General features: G+C 34.1%; 1 protein-coding gene across 1 annotated transcript in view; it reads right to left on the bottom strand.

Moving 5' to 3' along the window:
- AK7 (adenylate kinase 7) overlaps positions 1–12,602 on the bottom strand; it is a gene marked incomplete at its 5' end in the record, with an annotated part of 26,311 nt that extends 13,709 nt beyond the window's left edge. Inside the window, 9 exons of the mRNA XM_009583243.1 lie at positions 310–459; positions 1,185–1,262; positions 3,976–4,066; positions 4,592–4,680; positions 5,253–5,336; positions 9,136–9,246; positions 10,036–10,130; positions 11,183–11,291; positions 12,420–12,602. Of these exons, the coding sequence (XP_009581538.1) occupies positions 310–459; positions 1,185–1,262; positions 3,976–4,066; positions 4,592–4,680; positions 5,253–5,336; positions 9,136–9,246; positions 10,036–10,130; positions 11,183–11,291; positions 12,420–12,602 (990 nt within the window). The remainder of the gene's footprint in view (positions 1–309; positions 460–1,184; positions 1,263–3,975; positions 4,067–4,591; positions 4,681–5,252; positions 5,337–9,135; positions 9,247–10,035; positions 10,131–11,182; positions 11,292–12,419) is intronic.
- Between the last annotated feature and the right edge of the window lie 511 nt (positions 12,603–13,113).

The raw sequence follows: 13,113 nt of genomic DNA, 5'->3' as shown, positions 1-13,113 counted from the left end.
ATGCCATATATTGCATACAGAAACTAATTTCAGAACACCAGCTTCTCCATCAGGAAGCTTATTTGCATTTACAGGGTTTCAGTTTTAGGTGTAAAAGAAATAAAACTTAATGATTATTGTTTTAATTAATATTCCCTCTTTCTTAACTTCTTCAATTTAATTTTCAGCTCTTATGTTCACTTATTTTGCATCTATATCAGTCTTCCATGTATTTTTACTTAAAGAAATTAAAGCTTGTGTTTATATAACCATTTCTATTGGGAAAAAAAAGAAAGGTGCACTTTAAAATAGCGTACACCAAACCATTACCAGTAATCCTCGACTTTGCTTGTATTCCTTGACGATTTGTTCAATGTTCTCCACCAGTCCTGCCTGAGCAACCCACTTAATGTTGAAAGTCTCTTTCAGAAACATAGATTCCATTCGCAGGTTCACAAGCAACATATCCAAATGCATTTGCTGAGGGAGCAAAGCTACATTTATTTACAGACTTAAGCTATGCATGTTAAAAGAACAGTTAGCTTAAACTAGAGACAAGAATGGAGGGGTGAGAACAAATTATTTTTGGGAAAGAAGGTTTGCACACAAAGCAAAACAGACATTTTAAGCTTTTTAAAAATATAAACACTTTCAATATATATTTGTATTTGAGTATTCTCATGAACCATTAGAACATGAAACGTTAAACAATTATTCTGTACAATACAAAGGTTTCATATAATTGCAGGGAATAACCTCTTTCATAAATTTTTCAAGCTCCATCTTAAAACTACCAGGGTTGTAATTTGTTTATTTCTCCTAGGAACACTTTATTCCAGATAAATAGATGAATAATTTGTGTATGCTGTGTTCATCAGCCTCAGTATCACCTCATTATTAACTTTTTTTGTTACTTTTATAATTATGTGTAGGTTTTGTTAGAGTGCAGTATGCTCAGTGCAGCAGTGACATCAGTGCTCCACTGCTTTTCTAAATCAGGCTGTAACTCCTCAAAATAGTCTGTTCTATGATGGTTAAATTTTAGTTTGTTTATTTTCTAAATTTAAACTCACTGTATATATTTTTAGGCATGGTTTAGGGTTAAATTTTTCTGGTGAAATAAAAAAATATATATATATTTCATGATATTATACTTTTAAGTTTATATCCTTTCCTTAAGTAATAAAGGGGAAAAAAGTACTAACTGTTAACTCTTTGCTCAGGAATGCATTTTCTTTTGGAATCTTCTCAATTTTTCCTGATCCAACATTTTTACTGATACACTATCAAGAAAAAAAAAAATACACTTATTAAATCAGATTCTTAGAAAAAATTGTACAAGATTTCTGCAGATAAAATATGTGCTTTAAATTTTATTTTACGCTATAGCTGAAAAATCAGTATACTGATTTGAAATAAACAGATCAAAGAACAGTGTATTAACTTTAATGTTAGTGTTAAACATCTTTGTTTTGCTATATACCACTTCCTCTTTAGTACTTGCAATAAAAAACAAACAAACGAACAACCCAAAACCACAGAAAAGTGTTCCGAAGCTCTTAAATCTATGTACAACTTCCTACTGCTTAAGAACTATTTGGACACCTATTTTATTTCCCAGCACTTTCACGTTAGGTTCTTGAAGTATTTAATTCTGTTAACAATCAGGAAGGGTTTTCAGATCAATGCCACCAATAACTCTCCATATTACCGTTTTCATTTCATCATTAGACAGAAGTTGTTAGTTACACCTACAGCCCTTTAAAAGAGATTTAAAATCCCACTAGATTCCATAAAATCATGAATATTGATATAGAGTGTCAGATCAAATCTACATATATTCCAGCATTCTGTCTTCAACAATGTCAATTAGTGGACGCCTAAATGAAAGTAAGAATGGGAAAAGCACGTATGATGCTCCTTCCAGATACTCTTCTAATCTTCAACTATTTTCAGCTCAGAGACTTCCTAAACTAGAAATAGCTGCTGTATATTTAAGTAACTCTCAAGCTATTTCTCTCCCATGTACCTTTCCAGTCTTCCCCTGGGCTGGTACAGCTCCCTGCCAAGATGGCTCTCTGCAGCGCTCACTGCAACACTCTCTCCATTGGCAACTTCCCATCTCTGCAAGAACTGTCCAGTTGTTCCTGCCCTCTATTTCCCACTTCTAAACAATCACATACCCATGAAAAGACCCAACCACTTTTCTTAGGGTGCCTAGCTGCTTCTCAACAGCTTTTGGTGAAATACTTCTGTCAAAGCCTTTGGGAAATTCAAGTAGACTACATCAGCTTGTTCACCCTTATCCACATTTGCTGGTCACATTAAAGAACTTCAGGAGGTTTTCAAAGTATTTGAAAGTACTTTTTTGGAAAGTATTTCTTGGGAAAATATTTTACAAAAGTCACATTGACTCTTTCCAAATAGATCATATGTATCTGGGTGTCCTTTAATGCATTTAGTTTATTATAATGTCTAATAATGTGCCTGGTTATTAGCCAATGGTATTAGGCATATTGGCCTGTAATTCCCAAAACATTTCAGGAACCTCTCTTTTTACATTGGGATCACACTTATCATCCTCCAGCCTTCAAGTGCCAGGACCATGCTAAACAGCAGGTTGTATGCATGAATTAGCAATTCAGAGTTATTTCATCCTTGAGCTATTTCAGACCTATGGTATTCATTGAATACCATAAGACCGGTGGTTTCTTAGTGTTCATTTTGTCAGTTCATTCTATAATCTTTTCTACAGTTACTTTAGTTTTATACAGATCCTCTAACAAATTATCCACAAAGAGATCCTGAAGCATTAAGATGCTTCCAAATTCTTACCCATGCCCACTAATGCAAAGCATCTCTGCTATGGCCTTGTCTTCTCTAAGTGCTCCTTTCATACCGTAATTAGCAATTAGCCTTATAGATTTCCTGGCAGGCTTTTTGTTCTTTAAGTGTTTGAAAAAAGGGTATTAATTTTGAATCTTTCCTGATAGTTGATCTTCAAGTGTTTTTTCACTTATCCTGCCAGACTTCATGATCTTTTCTATCCTATTTTCTTCATCTGGACATAACCATAACTTTTTGAAGTCTGACATCTTGTTTTCTTCAACCTACAGTTTAACCATGCTAATTTACATTTTCTCTTTCCCAAACTTTTCTTAATAAGTAGCATGCAATGGCCTTATATGGCTAATAATGTAAGTTGCAATAGCCTCTACCCTTCTCCTCTAAGGACTTAATATTTTTAATGTCTTTTGTGTTCTTTTTTATATAATGCTCTTTCCTATGGTTGACCATAGCTGCAAAAGTTATTTTGACCTTTGCTTTTTCCATAGGGATGTTGACTAATTGCAATATGGTCACTTATACAGAATGGCTCTTCAACTATTAACTTTTTAGTGAGACCCTGTATATTTACCTGAACCAAAAAAAGGTTGGATATTCTTGTGAGATCCCTAAACACACTGTTCCATGAAACACTCTTTGACACAACCAAAAATATTGGGCTGTTATGTTTGCGCCTTACGTAACATTTGCTCAATCTACATGAGCAAGTCTCCTATTATATTGCATTAGTTGACTCTCACAATCAGTGTATAGTTCAACAGTGTCATCAAGACTATTTCTAGACTTAGTTTCCAAATGCTTGGAAAAACAAGATATCTTCCTACAAAATTAAGTGAAAAACATCTTAAAGACTTTTGAGTGTCTAATTACAGTATTGTGAATCCCATAACAATTCACCAGAACTTTCTTAGGTAAAATTTCTACTTAAGTTAATGATAATACTGCAAAAGCTAATTCTGCAAAATCAGGTTCCAAGTAATGTATTTTTTTCAAAGGACAGAAGTCCTGGAGGATTTCAAAATAATTTTCTATGTCATTTACTACACAAGATAATTCAGGAAGACCTAGGAACTTGCACTTCAGTAAAATGTATAGCTTTTAAAACCTTAAAGATATCTGAAAAAAAAAAAAAAGAATCAAATCTCTTACCTTTATTAATTCTTCAAGAGTGTGCATAGATACATCTACTGCAAGTATGTAGTGAGACCTTGGCTTGTGGTCTGCTATATTTTGTAACACTCTGAAACATACAAGTACAGGGTCAGTAGTTAGAGAAGCATACTGGGCTTGCATTGTTAAATGCATTTCAAAAACAATACAAAGAGTTTGTAAAATCTCACAGAACTTTTCAGAGCATGACATTTTCATACATATTTTCCTTAATAAAGAAGCACAGCTTGATATTTTATTTGGAAAGGAGTTCAAAGGATAAAAAGCAACATCTGTAGAAGATATTAACTTAGCCTGCAGTAGAGTCCACGATCCACTTCCAGTTCTGTGCCAGTTAACTGGTATCACACTCTAGATCCAGTATTGCTAGTAATTTCTTAAAAGCATAGCACCAGTGCAACAGTCAGATAAGGTTTCCAGAAGGCATATCTAGTACTAAAGAAATGGAAGTCTCTGTTTGACTTAGTAAGAAGGGCCAAAGAGTGTTCTTAAACTCACCCACCCCAATTTAAAAGCCTCAGTACTCTCTAGTAGATTTGGATTTGTTACCTAGCTAGGTATCAGTTACTGTCCAAGGGAATTTTTTTTTACTTACGCTGCTAAATCAAGAACATGAATAGTTGGAATAAAATTATTTCCATCTCCAAAAACAGGTATTGCAGGAGTCTCACTAAGCCAACCTATCTGAAAATACAAATGGAGAATGAAATGAGGAGAAAAAGGTTACTTTTAACTAGAACTAAAAAAGGAGAATTTGTTTACTAGGCAAATCTATATATTCAGGATTTAAGGTTCAATTTCTTGAATGATTAACGGAACTGCAGTAAAGGAAACAATTCTTGAGAAATACTGATGGCAGCCTGCAAAAACCAAGAAACTTTTTTTTTTTAAAAGAATATTCTTTGATCTTGGCAAATGTTATTTTGTATCCCAAATAAAATAAATGCTTGGAAAAAATATAATGTTGAGAAGAAAGATGTTTTTCCTGATTCCATTGATATGACAGACATGTTCTCACTGTAAAGTACACGTGGAGATACTGTTCAAAAACTATGGAAAAAACTAAAAAAATGTATAGAGCCAAAAAAGTGGAAAACACTTTCACTGTAGCTAAAACATTTCAAAGGGATAAAATAATCAGTTTTGTTCACAAAAGCATTAAGTTTGTGATACCAAAGCTACTAAACATGCATTCAATTCCAGTGTGGTTTGCCCCTCAAAATTAAATGAACCTTCAAAAATAGTTGGATGTCTACCTTAAAAAAGTAGTGCAAGACTCCTTCCCCAGCTCCATATTGATGTCCTGAAGCAACAATGTAAGTTGAAAATTTATGTTTGTTCTGTGAAGTAAAATCAACAAGAAAGTTTTTATAATAATATGGTACTGCAAATGGGATACTGGCTTACCCTGAAACTTGAGTACTTGTGTACTAAATATTTAGTACACTATAGTACATTATATCACTTAAAATTTGTAGCTAGATCAATTGTTGCATATCCTGTAGTTTCATAAGTCATACTGCTAATATTTCCTTTAAAAAAAGCATTGCTCAATCAGAATTGACCTGTCTACATTTGAATTGAAATTCTAAAAAATTTTTAAGAGTTAAAAAATTTGAAGTTATATAAATCAATGAAATGAACAGGATAACTCATGTTTCAACTTTCTATTCCCAAGAAAAATAACTCTGAAATTCATTGAAGCTATTTTTTAATTGCATTATATTTGCATTTGACTGCCTAAAGAAGTGGGAAATGCTGGCTCAAAGATTATACAATTGCTTTACTTTCATTTTGATATACAATTTAAAAAACCAAAAAATCCGTGAACTATCTAAATGTTTTCCTAAACAGCATATTTTTTGCTGACCATTATTGCATAATGTCATAAATTTGCCTGTCCTGGCTGCCTGTTTATGTAAAAAGTTACTGCTTGGATCAGTTAAGGATGGCTATACAGAGGAAAAAAAAGATTTTTAGATCATCTTAAGGAGAAAAACTGTCAAGAAAATCTTTTAAATTAGGACCAGTCACTTTGAAATTTTTAAGGTGAAACAAAACTGTTAAATAATTCTCATGTTGTAAAGATCCTAGACATTATATATCTATATAACACTATGTAAAAGAACCTGCATTTACCAGCAGAGGGAATAAATGCCCAGATTTGGGATCTACTTTTTTTGTGAAAAAATGCATCTTTTGTTATCATCTTTCTAATATTACAGAACCATAAAACTAAGAACTCTGTTAGCCAATCTTTGATTATATAAGCAAAGCATCATATAAAGGGATGACAAGTTACAACATCAGTGTATTGGATCTGTATATGTATTTTTATCTATCTACTTCCAAAATAAAACTTTGTAATAAAAACTATCTCATCTCAGTTGAATGCAGCAGCTTGTTAGTAATCACGAGAAACATTAAAATTAGAAGACATTACAGATAGCATAAGAGCTCCCACACTTAGTTTGCTTGGGTAGTACCATGCTAGAAACTGTTTGTACCCTAAGAGCAGCAGCTCCCAGGATTGCTCTGGACAGACTGCAAACATGCCCCAGGAGAAGACATGCTGAAATTTCCGTCTCCCAGCAGGAAAAACCTGCCTCTTGTGAAAGCACAGGACGTGCTGTTTCTCATCTCCCTTAAGAATGTAACACATCGGATTTTCTTCCATTTACCTTGCAGTAGCTTCTGCAGTAGCCACTTGTGGAGACAAACCACAGTTCGGCACTGAGGGCTACACTTCACTGAAATACAAACCTCTGAAACAGGTTTAATCCTCTAAAAATGTCTATTTAGTGTCACAAGTCACACATATGAGAAGGTACTACTTGAGATGACTTGGATATACTTAATTTAAAAAATAAGACAAGTATTTGGCAAGCTCCAGTTACACACAGCATGTTTAGTCAGGGATACCTTCACGTTCCTGTGTAATATCCATTAAAGCCACTAGATGTCACATTCTAGCTGTTATAATCAGTTCTAGGCTTTAGTTGTTCTACGTTTGTTTGTTTGTTTGTTTTATTCTAATAAAATGCTTGAAGTGAGAAACAGATCTAAATTAATGGATTCAGGAACTGAATGCCACTGAGAACAGAGCTGGGAGATGAAGAGCTCCTCTGTCTGTGGTAGGCAGATGTTTCTCCAAGGATTCTGAATTTGGCAGGACCCCAGAGTCAGTGACTTCTCTCTGACGAAAGCTACACAGCCTGAATGCTCTGCCACAAAGGTAAAGGTAAAAAATTGCTAGTGGTAAAAAGCAAAGATTTCTAGCTCACAACTCTTGCTGAATTTTAAGCAAAATATAGGTGGGAGATACACTAACTCTGAGGGGTGAAATCTTACTTTAAGCAACAACAGCCATTAAATTGCACTCTGAACAGATATGAAGGCTAAGAAACCCTTCTGTTCTTAGGTGCAAGATCTTCTTTACATGACTGACATCGCTGCTGAATCCTAGTATCTCCTGATGAGCTCTTTGCAGGTGAGTGGTAACACTGTCATTTTTTTCACAGATGGCACATTCCCCGGATGCCACTGAATTTAGAAATGAGTAAGAACTGTAATCCAGAAGTCTCCAGCCATCACAGGAAGCTAATGTTGATCTGCTGTGAAGAACAGATGCTTTGGAGTCTTCCTGTTCCAAAGTGCTGATGGAAACTAAACAGGGGCAGTGATACCATTGAAGCTGCCCCCTGGAGTTCTGGAGGAAGAGGGCTCCTTTTGAAATGCCTACAAGAGGTATATATTGAAAATATTCGAGTTGCTTTATCATATACTGCTACATATTGTTCTACTGTCTTCTCAACAGACATTGAGCCTGGCAAACATTTAGAAGCTAATTATATTAATACCTTTGTTACGTAGTGACTCAGTGCTTTGGACTAGTCAGAAAAATTGAGTCAATGGTTCATCTGGGTGTTACTGGTGGAAGAAGACATTGTGAGGTTTGGTGGACACTGTTTACAATCTTCATGTTTGTAACGTCACAAGTATGAGAGTTATTCCATAGTCTTATAGAATAACTCCATGTTAGCACAGTAAAAGTAAGAACAATTTACCACTGATTTTTCAAGCTGTAAACCGAATTTTACTGGCATTCTGTACTATTAAACCGATGTTAGAATAGAATATAATTTCTAGTGCTATTTTCTCAGCAGGGCATAAGATGACAAGTGTATACTCAAATCAGAGTAAAGGTTTTTTCCCCCTCTATAATTAGCCTGATAAATTTCTGCAATGGACATTTATTATATTTATTATGGGAGACTGCTAACGTACAAAGAGAACGACCAAATGACACCTTCATCATACAGTGTATTTTGTTGTTTTCCAGTTCTCTTTCCTAACTTCCACAGTACTCTATCTCTAATGACAACAGCATCAATTTTCCTGGGTTGGGAAGCACAATCTGAGCCACTGTTGGTATTTATTTAATAATAGCTCTTAAATACAGAAAGAGGCATGGTCTGTTCTCTAGTAAGAATAATAATCTAATCAGGTCAAACAAGCAAAGCTGAAGGAAGTGATTTTAAAACACATATAAAGTGATAACATATATTCTAGTTATTCTGGGTCAGCCCTTTGGCCATGATTTTAAAGTGAATTATAGGGTGGAATAAAAGTCAACAAGCCCTTTGCTCCAAGAGCACAAACAACCCAGGAACATGCTAAGCATGGCCAGAACATCTTCTAAGTATTTAAATGAGACATAATATTAACATAGCTTGCTAATATCTAAAGATGCTGCTTTTCTTTAAAACTACGCTAATATCCCTTTCTTCTACTTTGTTTCATCCTCAAGTCTTTCCCCACACAGGCCTCAGCTTTAATTTTCTCCGATACAACCAATGAAACAATATATTATTTTAAATGAGATAAGCATGATTTACTCACTACCTAAGGAAAACAGACAGAATTTGGGATTTGTATTAGGCAGACACTTATGTTTCAAAAGACATTATAGTCTTCTCTATTCTTGATATTTTATTAATAATTGATGTTATCCATATTTATCAAGAGAATAACATACTCTTAAACTTTATTCAAATTGATGGTAATTTCCATTACTACGATAATGCTCTAGATAAGAAGACCAAACAACCTATTTTTATTAAAAAGTTCTTTACATACAGTTTTCCCAAGTTTGAGAATGAGTTTTTCAGCATTTATGTGATCCATGAAGTTAGGATGAGATTTTCTTCTGCGATAATCTTCATCAGTAAAAGGAATCTCAGGATCTTCCTATGAAGGAAAAAATGTGACTGTTATACATGTCTTAAAAAAGAACAATTTTTAAAGGCCTAGATGGTTAAAATAAGTTCTTAAAAAATATTTTTTAAAACTGTTTTAACTTTGTTTTAATTTGAAATTCTTAAAACTTCTGATTCTGATACTTGAGGTTCAACATTTTGAAAATGTCAATAGTTCAATTTCAATTTTCACAGAAAAAGATTTTTAACTACTTTTTATATTTAAAAAAACATGAATTTTTATTATATACAGCATTATACAAGCTTGAAAAACTGATAACTGCTACAGATAACATTAATGTGCACAATTTCTGTAAGACTAAATTTGAGAATTGCAATAGCATACTACAAAGCATCCCACATGGTTCCTGACAATACTTAACATATATAGATACAAAGATGTATCTATTTATCTGTCTATACACTTATTTAAATATGTGTTTCATTAAATACATATGGGATTTTTTATGATTGAAGGACAGTGCATATTGTGGTTAGCATAGGTCTTATATCTTGTCCAAGCAGTCCCTAATGTCTGCCTGTATCATTGTAGCCCAGTGCCTAAACTTCCCTGTCCAGTGGAATAAATTTAGCAATTTTGGCAGTAAGTAGTGGTTCAGGGTGAAAGGATCATGAGAAAAAACCACACTTGCTGACACTAACTTTATTAGCTATTGTTGAAGTACATACTGAAATACTTTGTTTAATTGCATTTAATTAATATTTTCCATTAAATGGAAATATTCAGTTTAAAAAAAAATTATGTTTTCACATTACTTACAGGGTCAGGGGGTTTGCTTTTTGCCCAGCTCATTATTGTCGAAATGAGGATGAATAACTTTGGTGTTGCAAAATGCTCTATTTCTATATGTAGAGCTGTTAAATGAAAGCGAAGGATTTAATTTATTGTAAACTGTATTACTCAAACTGTATTTTTGCTTTTATATAAAGGTCCTGAATAGACATTTATACCATAACATTCTATGTGATATGTATTTTTAAGCAAATACTCTTTATTTGGGTTGGTATAAAATAAAGATAATAAATCAGGAAAGAAAACAAATAGACAAATAATGGTAATAAAGAATCAAATCATTGGGAATCAACATAATCCCCATAGAGCTACATATCAGGGGAGGAAAAAAAGAATAGAATATAGAAACTATGTATAGTAGGAAATGATCATTGTTGACTGCTGAGATACTGAAAGAAAATAGAAGTGTGGGGTTTTTCATGATTAAAACAGAAAATCTATAGAATTCAAGTAAAGCTTCCTTATTTTAATTTAGAGCAAAACAATTAAATGTGGATTATGTTTTGATGAGTCCTCTAAAACTTATGATGTTATCCAAGTATTTATACCATAACCAGGAAAGCATAATTTAGTTTAACTATCATATAAAGAACAATATTGCACTGTCACCAATAAAAAAAATCTAGATGCCCATTAGAATTTGGATATAATAATCAGGAGAAAATTTCAGAAAGACTGTTAGCAGTATTTTTTTATTGGACTTTTAAGTCAAAATATATTTAAAATAATTATATAAAATACTGAAACGTTATTTCAATATCACAGGAGCAAATTTTCTACCCACCTCCCAATGCGAATAGATAAGATGATGGTTGATAGTTATTTAGGGAAATAACTGCCTACACAGATATGTCATTTAAAGTGTTGGACCATTCCATGAGAGCTTCTCTAGCTTATGAATGTTAGATGCACTCCATGGTCCCTTGCTAATTAATTGAACAATTCATGCATTTCTCCATCAAGGAACCCAGTTTTATATTACAGTAAGCTTTAAAAACCAGATAATTTCATTATAAATTTTTGGTAAATCCCAGCTAATTTCATTATACATTTACAGTAAATTTTGATGGCTGTATAGCAACCAATTTTCTGTTCAGTTTATAGCTATACTAACCAGAAGCAGCCCATGTTGCTTCCTCAATTTGATTTGCATCCTCAGTGATATTATATAAAACAACCTCACACTCAAGCAAGTGACTTAGGAGCTCTTTTCGAGAAGAGACCTGGGGAAAAAAATGGTTAGAATCTGTCATTTAAGAAAAAATAAAAGAAAAAAAATATCCAAAATTCCTTTTCTCTGCAAGTTTAACTTACTGATAGAATGTAGTTTTCTAACACTAGGATGTTAGAATAATTCATAAGACTGATATCAAATTTTATCTGTCAGATACAAATAAGGTGATAAAATGTAAATTAAATGCTGAAACTTCTAATTTACAGTACACATTAATATAGTTTAAAAAGATGCACAATTTTTAGTTGTATTTTAGGATTCATATTTTCAGTGCAAATGTAAGTATCAAAAAATATCTATGACTTTTATAGGTATTTTAAACAAGGATCAGCTGGCATTATAGAGAAGTCATAAAAAATGTCTATTTCCTTGCAAAATAACTTCCTGTCATTTTTGTTAAATGCAGATTGTCTGCATCACTTGAGCAAGTCCAACAAACACTTTGGGCAAGAGCAGTGATTACGATTAAATACTGACAGCCATAATTTTCTGATTAAACAGCTTAGCTGTATAGATGTTTAAATCAAAGTTTTCAAATTTGAAGAGATTCTGGATAATCAATTTGAAACAGTTAGAGGCAATTTTAGTTTCAGAAAACTAAATCAAGCAATAAGCAATCACACTCTTAAAAGCAAGCCTCCTTTAGTTAACTAAACTCTGGACGTACCTTTATACAAAGATGTAGGTATTCAGAACAATTAGCTGCTAGTGAAAGCTGTGATTTCAGTGAACTATTAAGAAGGGGGACACTAAGTTTGATTCCAGCATCACTACCTCTAAAATGGTGATATAAGACAGAGGAGACAAGAGAGATACTTGCGGTGTGTGTTTTGAGGGAAAAAGAAAGCAGACCTGTGGATCATCAGGATAGAAGATGTCCTGTCCATAACTATTTTTTTAAAAATCTATTTTGAGTTTGAGTTCCTTCCTTTTACTATTTGCTGTATCAGACCTAGCAGGGAAGAGACAACAGTGTGCAGGAAGCAGAAGGAATAAAATATACATATACAGCTTCCACCAGCAACAAAAGACCATTTTATTAATGCAGGTCATTTTACATGACTTGCAATATTTCTAATGTTGTCTAATGGCAACCTGAAATAAGACTCTTACTTACTGCATATGTTTCCTCTGCAAAACATGGTTTAGTACTCTCTGGTTTAGAAAGGGTACCCACTACTTGGTAGACTCCCTCCTTTGGCCTACTAGAAGCTTCAGCAGCTGAATTATTTTCATCTTCCTCTTCCTCTTCCTCTCCTATGCTTTCAAGCGATGCCCCAACAACACATCTGGATAAATACTGCAATATACAAGACACACATTTGTATGCAAATATATATTGAATCCTACACAGCTTCTAATGGTCTTGGGAAGACACCAACACTCTGTTGACTAGCCCTGATCCTGTTGTAGGTAATGCAGCTCAGAACACAGCTTCCCATTGAACAGGAAAACGTTATGGACTCCTCAACCTCGGCTGTAATGTTTCGTCTTGACTTGTGTTCTACGCCTCAAAGTCGAAGGTGATGGTGAGTCCCTAGATGCCTCTTCTCTGCAACCTGGCCCCTCTCAGGTAGGCTTTACCTCAAGGAGGTATTATCTCTCTCCACGGGGATCAGCCGTTGCCTGAGATTTCCCGACCTGCTTTATCCACGCCTCCTGCTCCTAACTCTCATTTTTCCTCCTTCCTATCTTAACCCCTTCTTGTCCCCAGTCCCTCTCCTCAGCAGCTATTTTAGGTGACCCCAGCTACCCGACTGGCTTCTCGCCCGGCCGAACTCCCCGGAGGCCGGCCACGGCTCCCTGCCGCG

This window comes from Fulmarus glacialis, unplaced genomic scaffold, assembly GCF_000690835.1.
Source record: "Fulmarus glacialis isolate BGI_N327 unplaced genomic scaffold, ASM69083v1 scaffold14558, whole genome shotgun sequence".
Taxonomy (NCBI): domain Eukaryota; kingdom Metazoa; phylum Chordata; class Aves; order Procellariiformes; family Procellariidae; genus Fulmarus; species Fulmarus glacialis.
The sequence above is the reverse complement of the archived record's forward strand: the minus strand, read 5'-3'. Positions and strand labels throughout refer to the sequence as shown.